Source organism: Bos indicus x Bos taurus, chromosome X (assembly GCF_003369695.1).
Source record: "Bos indicus x Bos taurus breed Angus x Brahman F1 hybrid chromosome X, Bos_hybrid_MaternalHap_v2.0, whole genome shotgun sequence".
Taxonomy (NCBI): domain Eukaryota; kingdom Metazoa; phylum Chordata; class Mammalia; order Artiodactyla; family Bovidae; genus Bos; species Bos indicus x Bos taurus.
This window is the reverse complement of record NC_040105.1, coordinates 11,007,791-11,018,926: the sequence shown is the minus strand read 5'-3', so window position 1 is coordinate 11,018,926 and position 11,136 is coordinate 11,007,791. Positions and strand designations below refer to the sequence as shown.

The 11,136-nt window shown below is 41.6% G+C and overlaps 1 protein-coding gene across 1 annotated transcript in view; it reads right to left on the bottom strand.

Annotated features, from left to right (window-relative positions):
• Nucleotides 1-3,819: 3,819 nt before the first annotated feature.
• Nucleotides 3,820-11,136, bottom strand: part of LOC113887771 (epidermal growth factor-like protein 6) — a 28,694-nt gene continuing 21,377 nt past the window's right edge. The window contains 3 exon segments of the mRNA XM_027534987.1: nt 3,820-4,047; nt 8,204-8,469; nt 10,517-10,618. Of these exon segments, the coding sequence (XP_027390788.1) occupies nt 3,952-4,047; nt 8,204-8,469; nt 10,517-10,618 (464 nt within the window). The 3' untranslated portion in view covers nt 3,820-3,951.

Here is an 11,136-nt window from a genome sequence, read left to right as displayed (position 1 = left end):
CTGTAATCACCTATATGGGGAAAGAATCTGGAAAAGAATGGATATATGTACATGTTTAACTAAACCACTGTGCTGTACGTCTGAAATACAATATTGTAAATCAACTCTACCCCAATGTAAAATACAAATAAAATTACAAACAAATTTAAAAAAATTGATAGTTCTCTCTCAGAACATAGAATGCTTTTACTTTATGTCTGTTTATTTTGCAGAAACTAATTCACCTTATTTCTTCCAGTCTGATTGGAAAAAGATTTAAACATTGGTCCTGGAAAAGTAAGTTCCAGAAAGCAGTAGTATCAAAGGTGAGAATGTTAACTGCCAAGTTCTAAACTTCTCAGGAGTCCACACTGCTACCCAGCTTTTCGCACTGCCATCCCCTCACCCAACTGACTCCTGAAAGGTCCTAAGAGGCTGCTGTCGGGAGGCCATTCTCCATGGGTCTCGTGTGTTTCTGCCCGTTTTCCGTACAAAGGCGTTGGCAGCTTTTGTTCTGTGCTGTCTTATCAAGGAGAGTGGTGCGGCACACAGCCTGGGAGAAGAGAGATAGTATCTTATTTCTCAAGAGCAGATTTGTTTCCTGACAAAGCCAAAAAAACAGTCTCCTTCTAGGGCAAAGTTTGGGCAGGTGGGCTAGTGGTCCCCTTATAAGTGTGGGGCTTTCCTTAACTCAGGACTCCTCAGCTGGGACACAAACTCACCCTGTACCTGGCATCCTTCTGGATGGGCCTCTTTGTTGGCCCACCCGCTGGGAGACTCGGGGTGGGGGGTAAGGGGCAGTGGACTGACCGAGGCCCATGCTACCTGTTGTCCCATGAGAAATAAAGTCTGTCTCTGACCCAGGAGGCTTGTCTTTTCTACTGATACCTAATAAAACTGTGACAGGTCAACTTATTAGCTTTGCAAGTAGGGCTACGGTTCTTGACATCTGAAAACATCTTCAGGTAAAAGAATTCCAGAGTAATCCCACAAGTATTCTGTGCCTGAGGAAAAAAGAAGAGCACCAAAAATATAGGTGACATCAGGCCACGCTAGAGATCAGTGCAGTCTTCGGGACGCATCAAGTGCCCGAGCTGAAGGTATTCCTCCTTGTTTAGGAGAGGAGCAGGTGTGATGGGGAAGGGGCAGAAATGAGTGGGAGTTAGTGTCCAGAGGAGGGAGCCCATAATGCGAGGGGGGAGAGAGTGGGAGAGGATGAATGACAAGGGGAGTTCCATGTTGAGTAGTGGCCAGGGTCCACAGGTATGGGAGTCGTGGCTGAAATATTTGACCTTAGGTTCGCCAAAGGAATCCAATGGGATTCCGTGCTGCTGCAGGCTACAGATCCATGATTATAGGCTGTGGACTGGAATTCGAAACAAGATATTGGTGTTTAACGTCCAAGAAGCTGGTCCCAAAGACTGTGTTCTTGCAGTGGACATGGCAAGGCAGCCCTCTGGGGCTCAAGAAGAATGGTCACATGACATCGGATTGTGTTTTGTTTGGAATCCTAGATAGGCCAAGAGAGGATTTCTTTTTGTCTCATGTAACGTCAAGCAGTGACCAGTGTGGGACAGTGTAGACATGCCACCATGTCATCAGGAACCCAGCTTTCCTCCAGCTGTGTACTCCACCATAGGCTGTGGCCCTTGCCCTCATGGTCACAAGGCAGCTCCCAGAGCTCCTGCCTTCACAATCACATTGCAGGCAGGAAGGAGGGAGGGAAATGGCAAAAGGAGCTGCCAGCTGAGAGCCTTCTTTAATGATCCTTCCTGGAAGCCTCACCAATGACTTCAGTGAGCCCCCTCATCTGTAGGAGAGGTTGGGAAACACAGCCTTTTAGTTGAACATATTGCAGTCCCCCCATATATATTTATACATGGTCATACTGGTAAGGAAAAAGGTGAGAAAGGCTATTGGGTAGGCAACTAGAAGTCTCTGCTACAGATACTAGAGAAATGTGCAATATTACTAAATTCGATTTAAATCAGCTTCATATTGATTTTCTCCCTATATGTAACATAATTGCAGGCCTCCCTATTTCATTTCAGTTTAACATCTCTTCCTATCACATGGGTTACTGGGGCACTGACTGGCCTTCACTGCACAGTCTCCTCTCTATCTTTCTTTACTCTAAGCCATGACTATGCTCTCAAATTTCCCTGGTCACTGAGGAGACACAGTGGGGGAGGTCTTCTTCAGGTTCTAGCACCGTCATATAATAGAAATCACTTGTGTCGGTCAACTTTTGCCATGTAACAAACCACCCCACATTTTCATTTTCGCACCTTAACACAACCATTTTATAATGTTATTATGTCTTACAATTCTGTGGGCTGATTTCACTAAGCCAGGAAGTTCTTCATCTGGTCTCACTAGAAACACTGTTTTGGGGGTTTCTGTAACTAGTAGTTATCCTAACAGATCCCACAGTCCTGTGTCGACTTTCTATGGGAAAAGAACTTCACACTAAATGAAAACAATGTATTTTTTCCCACCATCTTAAAAGGTTGATTTAAACCCTTGGTAATCCTTCCTTTTGTCTTTTTTTTTTTCTTTTAAATAATCCTTCTTATTTAAAAGAAAAAGACAAAGAAGAAGAAGGATTACTATAAGTTTCAATATAAAAAAAACTCTAAGAAAAAGGCTACAAATTTTTAGGGTTAGTAGGTGGACACATTCTCGCTTTCCTTCCTTTTACAGGTCAATTCCTTTGTCACTTCCAGGGCTAACAGGCAAATATCTGGGGAATCTTCTGTTTGGGAGCTGTCCTGAACCACCTTCCAACCTAGAATCTTAAAACAGAATATACTTTTATCCACAGGAATGTACACTCAGGATTCATTACCACACAAAGAAGTTCTTGAATTTGGAAGAAAAGAGAAATAGACAAGAGAAAAAGACAAAATAGTCTTTTGGAACCTGGTTACTAGAATAATTTTGATTTTAGATAATTCTTGGAGACCTTTAATTCAACAACTTAAGCTAATTGGCATCATAGTTATGAGGCCTAAGAAAGCAGTTGTGTGTTTCCATAATAGCAAGTAATTTTAAGAATTTTTAATAATATAAGTTAAAAATAATATGTGTTTTCACAGAAAAAAGAATATAAAACACATTTTCTAGCAAAGCAAATAACGATACACATAATTAAACATACAATCAACAACACATTTTCTTACTTAGACAAACTTAAACCATGACACAAGGTGATTATTTGGATATTATTATTACAAAGGACTTAAATATACAAACTTGGTTGTGAAAGATCTGGCTAAGCCTCTTGGGTAAAAGTCTAGGAGAAGGCAATGGCACCCCACTCCAGTACTCTTGCCTGGAAAATCCCATGGATGGAGGAGCCTGGTGGGCTGCAGTCCATGGGGTCATAAGAGTCAGACACCACTGAGCGACTTCACTTTCATTTTTCACTTTCATGCATTGGAGAAGGAAATGGCAACCCACTCCAGTGTTCTTGCCTGGAGAATCCCAGGGATGGGGGAGCCTGGTGGGCTGCCATCTATGGGGTTGCACAGACTCGGATATGACTGAAGCGACGTGGCAGCAGCAGCAGCATGATGTTATAGTTTCCAAGAAGTGCCATAAAAATCAAATAGTTAAACATTTCTCTGTGTTGCTTTTTTTTTTTTTTGGGTAATTCTAGAAATGTTACATAAAGTGGTTCACCAAGTCATGTAGACACATCACATGTACTGGGGTGGGGAGGGCTGAACTGATGCATCCAAGTTTTATAGACTCAGAAATGAATGAGAAGATACAATGGTACTATATTTAAAGCAAATATCAGTATATCATATACAAGAAAGGTATCTTACAATAATGAGTCTATTTGAACACCACAATTTCTAAAATGTAGGGGGGTGACCTATGATATATTGTCAAAAAACAGAAAACTGACGTAAAAGCCAAATATAAAGATATAAAAGATAACAGTAGCATTCAACCATCCACAGGTCAAAGGCCATCTGAACATAAGCCTGAGACCTGAAAGACACCGTCCACTGCAATTTCTCCAGTCTTGCCCTTGCCACGTTCAGCTTCAAAAATGATCTAATAATGGAGAGGGAATAAAAAATTACTTGCAAGTATTTAATGCAATGATAAAGTCCCACTATTTAATTGCTATTAAACTGAATTCAATTCATATGCCCCTATTCCATAGAAACAGGCTTTGACATTGAATATATGGTAATGTATTTTCCAGATGCCTGGTATCTACACTGACTGAATTACAATTGGAGAAAACAGGGCTCCTGCAACACCTAAAAGAATCTGAAAAGCCCTGAAAGCTGAGAATAGTAAAGTTTAAGAGGAAATTTTGGAATTCCTTCCCTTTTAGAAGAAAAAAAAAAGCAAAACTAAAGGAATAATACTGTTTTCTTCTCAAAACCCAGGCTAGAAGAAATTTAATTATCGTTGTGAACCCTCCTCCTCCACTGGTGGGAATGCAAATTGGTACAGCCACTATGGAGATCTGTATGGTAGTTCCTTAAAAAACTAAACACAGAGCTACTGTATGATAGGCCAGTCCCACTCCTGGGTGCTGAGAAAACTGTAATTCAAAAAGACAGATGCATTCCAATGTTCATTGCAGAGCTATTTACAATAGCCAAGATATGGAAGCAACCTAGATGTCCATCCACAGATGAAGGGAAAAGAAGGTGTGGTGTAATGGAATATTAGTCAGCCATAAAAAAGAATGAAATAATGCCATTTGCAACAATATGGATGGATCTAGTTGGTCCTACTAAATGAAGTAAGACATAGAAAGACAAAAATGTGATATGATTTATATATGGAATGTAAAAAAAAATAGTGGGAAAAAATAGTACATATAAATGTATTTACAAAACAGAGCCACAGACATAGAAAACAAACATGGTTACCAAAGGGGACAGGGGTAGGGAGGGATAAATTGGGAGACTGGGATTAATATACATACACTATCATATATAAGATAGTAACTGGGAATTCCCTAAAAGTCTTTTGGTTAGGACTGGGAGCTTGCACTCTCAGGGCCCAGGTTCAATCCCTGGTCCAGGAACTAACATGGATGGACCTAGAGAATATCACAGTAAATGAAGTAAGTCAGACAGAGAAAGACCAACACCATATGATACCAGTCACATGTGGGATCTAAAATATGACACAAATGTGGACTTCCCTGGCAGTCCAGTGGTTAAGACTCTGCACTCCCAATGCAGGGGGCATGGGTTTGATCCCTAGTTGGGGAACTAAGATACTGCATGTGGCACATTGGGGCCAAAAAATAAATAAAATAAGATATGAGAAAAGTGAACCTATCTACAAAACAGAAACAGACTCACAGACATAGAAAGCAGACTTGCGGTTACCAAGGTGGAGTGGGGGAGGGTGGATTGGGAATTTGGGATTAGCAGATGCATTGGAGGAGGAAATGGCAACCCACTCCAGTGTTCTTGCCTGGAGAATCCCAGGGATGGCGGGGCCTGGTGGGCTGCCATCTATGGGGTCGTACAGAGTTGGACATGACTGAAGCGACTTAGCAGCAGCAGCAGCAGCAGCAGCAACAGCAGATGCAAACTATTAGAGACTGGATAAACAGCAAGGTCCTACTATAGGGCATGGGGAACTCTATTCAGTACCTTGTGATAAACCATAATGGAAAAGATTAAGAAGAATTATAGTTAGGTCCCCTACATATGAGCCTTCAAGTTTCTAGCTTTCAGAGATGCAAACGTACGTTCCATTCATGTCAGGCGTGAGTGACATTCCAGCTCGTCCTCTGTCTCCTATTGCTGACAATCCTTCAGCTCTACCATCTCCCACCTCCTCTCCCTCCTCCATCAGTAACTCCTCTTGCCTGTCCACTTTATGCCAGCCCCAATGTGCCAGCTGTTGTACTGCACTACTGTGCTTTCTGAGGTACTGTACTGTAACATTTTCCACAGTTTATTGTGATCCACACAGTCAAAGGCTTTGGCATAGTAAATAAAGCAGAAATAGATGTTTTTCTGGAACTCTCTTGCTTTTTCGATGATCCAGTGGATGTTGGCAATTTGGTCTCTGGTTCCTCTGCCTTTTCTAAAACCAGCCTGAACATCTGGAAGTTCACGGGTCACATATTGCTGAAGCCTGGCTTGGAGAATTTTGAGCATTAGTTTACTAGCGTGTGAGATGAGTGCAATTGGGCAGTAGTTTGAGCATTCTTTGGCATTGCCTTTCTTTGGGATTGGAATGAAAACTGACCTTTTCCAGTCTTGTGGCCACTGCTGAGTTTTCCAAATTTGCTGGCATATTGAGTGCAGCACTTTCACAGCATCATCTTTCAGGATTTGAAATAGCTCCACTGGAATTCCATCACCTCAACTAGCTTTGTTCGTAATGATGCTGTCTAAGGTCCACTTGACTTCACATTAAAGGATATCTGGCTCTAGGTCAGTGATTATACCATTGTGATTATCTGGGTCATGAAGATCTTTTTTGTACAGTTCTTCTGTGTATTCTTGCCACCTCTTCTTAATATCTTCTGCTTCTGCTTCTGCTTCTGCAAGAGATGGGAATAACATCTTCAGATGCCTGACCTGCCTCTTGAGAAATTTGTATGCAGGTCAGGAAGCAACAGTTAGAACTGGACATGGAACAACAGACTCGTTCCAAATAGGAAAAGGAATACGTCAAGGCTGTATATTGTCACCCTGCTTATTTAACATCTATGCAGAGTACATCATGAGAAATGCTGGGCTGGAATAAGCACAAGCTGGAATCAAGATTTCCGGGAGAATTATCAATAACCTCAGACATTCAGATGACACCACCCTTATGGCAGAAGGTGAAGAGGAACTAAAAAGCCTCTTGATGAAGGTGAAAGAGGAGAGTGAAAAAGTTGGCTTAAAACTCAACATTCAGAAAATGAAGATTATGGCAACTGGTCCCATCACTTCATGGGAAATAGACGGGGAAACAGTGGAAAGTGTCAGACTTTATTTTTTGGGGCTCCAAAATCACTGCAGATGGTGACTGCAGCCACGAAATTAAAAGACGCTTACTCCTTGGAAGGAAAGTTATGACCAACCTAGATAGCATATTCAAAAGCATAGACATTACTTTGCCAACAAAGGTCCGTCTAGTAAAGGCTATGGTTTTTCCAGTAGTCATGTATGGATGTGAGAGTTGGACTGTGAAGAAAGCTGAGCGCTGAAGAATTGATTCTTTTGAACTGTGGTGTTGGAGAAGACTCTTGAGAGTCTCTTGGACTGCAAGGAGATCCAACCAGTCCATTCTGAAGGAGATCAGCCCTGGGATTTCTTTGGAAGGAATGATGCTAAAGCTGAAACTCCAGTACTTTGGCCACGTCACGCAAAGAGTTGACTCTTTGGAACAGACTCTGATGCTGGGAGGGATTAGGGGCAGGAGGAGAAGGCGATGACAGAGGATGAGATGGTTGGATGGCATCACCGACTCAATGGACATGAGTTTGGGTGCGCTCTGGGAGTTGGTGTTGGACAGGGAGGCCTGACGTGCTGTGATTCATGGGGTCGCAAAGAGTCGGATACGAGTGAGTGACTGAACTGAAGTGAACTAAACTAAGATTTAAAATGTTTTCTTTATTTTCTGTGTTTTTTAATGTATTATTTGTGTGATAACTATTATAAACCTATTACAGTACAGTACTATATAGCCAATTGAGTTAGATGGGTACCTTGGCTAAATTTGTTGGACTTACAAATGCATTCTAGGAACACAACTCATTCATATGCAGGGGACTTACTGTATACAGAGGTAGAACTTAATCACCTGTACAGCAGAAATGAACACAACATTATAAACTAACTATACTTGAATAAAATAAGTATTTTGGAAAATGACCTTCTAGTTTCCATTCATTGTGATAAGTGCTGGGCATAAAGTCAATGAGCAGGATGTGCTTTTATGTAGTAAGGAATTTAGAGCCTGGTTTGGAAGGAAGTTGGTGGGAGGAGCCTGACACATGAGCATTTCATTTCCACAGAATATGATATGCCTGCATCTGACAAGTAATATCGTTAGTTGTGCTGTTAAATACCTTGCCTATTTCACTCCAGAATATAAGCTCTTAAGTGGAGGGGAAAGTCTTATTCATCTCTGTAGCCCCAAGGCCTAGGTACTTCAGTTAAGTGTTTTGCTTTGTTTGTTAAGTCACTGAAAAAGAATGTAAATATCTCATTTTATATAGTTTTCTACTTACGCTTTTGGGAGTATCAATTCTGTGATACAGCTGAATTTTCCCCATCCTCCACTGTTCATCCATGCTCCTGGTTTTCTCCCAAGCCAGAGCATTGTTCCTATTTTTCACAAACACTCTAAGCTTCCCTACTTTGTTTCCAGCCAGCCGGTAATTAAAGAGCAAACAGAAGTTGCTGTGGGGTTGCAGGTTGGGGAGGAGAAGTTTCAAACGGCCTATGTCCTTCTTCTGACCTGTCAGGGCTGAAACAGCCATATAGTAGCCAACAGCTGGAAGAGAAGAAATACCCACAGTTAATGAGGCCATTGCAAAGGGTTTGGCTACAGTGAATAAAATAGCTGTTAAAAAATGAACACTAGGTGCCTACGGGGAAAGCTCAAGTCCTTTTCATTTCAAATATTTAGGAACAAAATTTTCATGCTAACATGAATTTTAGAATCCTAGGGCTGAAATTCTTTGCTCTGTAGAGAAGGAAACTGAGAGAGAAACTGAAGAATCTGCTCACATTCACAAAGCTTGGTAGTAGTAGGTATGGGGTAAGAATCTAACTTAATGATCTTTGATCACTGTAGATAATTTTCAGCTAACAGAAAATTTGTGTTCCAGAACTTTCCACCTTGGTTGTTTGATCCTGGAATGCATTTCTCCACTGAGTTGTAGGTACGATGGCTAGCTGGTTAGGTGGGTCCACAGTGTGGTATTTAAATCACAACATACATGAATTTGTACTAACGGTATCATGGAGCTGAGCCACAATGTGCAATGTATCACTCCAAGTTCTGTTTGAAGATGGCAGGAACACAGATTACCTTCTGTTTCTCAGAACCTTTTCCCAAGAATTTTGTAACCAGTGTAGTGGATGTTTGCTCATCTGCAGCTTTCTGGTTGTGGCTTTGATGGACTTGGACAAAAACTCTCATAGGGTGGGCTTTGAAGAAGTTGACAGAAAGGAGATATTCCTCTAGAAGCCAGGAGAAAGACACGGTGGGTGGGTGGAGTTTTCTGGTAGTCCAACTCCTAGAGACATTCTCAGGGCCCAGATTGACATTGCTTTAGTTTTCACTGGACCCAGAGACTGTCTGGTCTACTTCCCCAGTTAGTAAATTTGCCAGATTCAGAGAATAAAAGTACAGAATGCCCTGTGGAGTTTGCATTTCACATAAACAACATGTCTGAGATATACTAAAAAGCATGCGCTGATTATCTGAAATTGAGGCATCCTACATTTTATCTAGCAGCTCTACTAGCTACAGTCTTTTGTGACCCACTGTGGTAGCTTTCCTTTTTAGTCCAGTTCAAGCCCACTTTGATCTGTCCTTGAGATTTCAGCCTTCTGAAAATGCTGATTCATCCCATGTTGAGTGAACCTCAGGGTTATTTGCAAATCAGGTGTTTGTAAATAGGGAACTTCTATCCTTTCCCTTAATCCCACGTTCTAAAGGAATTTTTGTCAGGAGATACCCAGGTTTCCTGATTGCATGTAAGGGCTTGCAAGGAAGGCTCTCAGGGAGGAATCAGTGTCAGGGAAGGATCTAGAAGTATCTTTTACCTGAGGGCTGGGCATATACCTCTCCAAAGAAACACTTTGATGGGTAAAGAACCAGATTTCCTGAAAGTATAACAGTTATTTCTAATTACAGAGTCAGCCTTAAATGACCAAAATTCTATTTATGATCCAAATGGGATCTGCCGTCCAAATGCTCTGCCTCAAAGGAAGTTAGAGGCCATCAATAGTAGACAGTGGAAAGTAGGCAACTCAGAGCGTCAGCAGAGAAAAATTCAAGGTTAATTGGAATGAAAGAAATCCTCCAGCAATAGGTGGGCAAGTCCAGTCCAGGAGTTCAGAGTGCTGATCTGCTGCTTATTATGATTTCAGTGCTCTGAGGGGTGACGCTCCTAAAACTCCAGGGTTAGGGAGAGGTCATATTAATATTTCCTTTCCAGATTCCTTTCCCCTTCCTCCTAAACTCAAAAGACAACCACGGAGCACCATAGCTGGTAAACTGGGGAAAAGAAACAACTTCTTTCTACCTTTTCCCAAATACTCTTAAAACTCATACAAAGCCCTACATCTGTGTCTCAGCAGCAGAGGAGTGAATATGGAAGAGGTTTGCTGGAGAATCTTTTACGGGGTAGGTGGGTGGGAAATGGACTAAGTCAATCATTTATCAGGGGAGACTTGGGAAGGTCTAAAAGCTTCTAAACGTGACAAACAACCCTGACTTCACAAGCCATGAGAACAATTATGCTCGAATCATTGGATACCTTTAATTCTAGGGCCAGACCACAAGACATGGATCACTGAAGACTACATACCATTATCTTGGTCCACAGGATTCCAGTCGAAATCATCTTCTATATCCTGTTTCCAGTCACAGACACCATGGTCAAAGGTGCAGTCAACTGAGATATTTAAATCTACTAAGAAAAAGGGTGCATTTCAGCATCATTAAGCGGATTAGGAAATGTTTTACCATTGGGAGCTTTGGAAGGCGTGGCCATGTTTGCAGTTGCTGTCAAGAGTTTAGGGAATTTGGGACTAAAAGATGCAAACTATTATCTATAGGATGGGTAAACAACAAAGTCCTACTGCATAGCACAGGGAACTATATTCAATATCCTATGACAAGCCATAATGGGAAAGAATGCAAACATAAATATATACCTATGAATGTATAACTGCATCACTCTGCTGTGCAGCAGAAACTAACACAACATTGTCAATCAAATATATTTCAATTAAAAAAAGTTTAGCTAAGTATGGCCATCTTGGTATCCATTTTGTTTGGCCCTGCAATCTGTGAGGGCCTTAAACTGGCATTAGCCCTCACGCAAGTGCAAGCCCATGGAGTCACTTGTAAAAGTGAGTTCCTCATATGACTTTCCCAATGTCCCCTGTGATTGAAACCCTCTCCTGCTTCCCAGGGCCTTGTGTC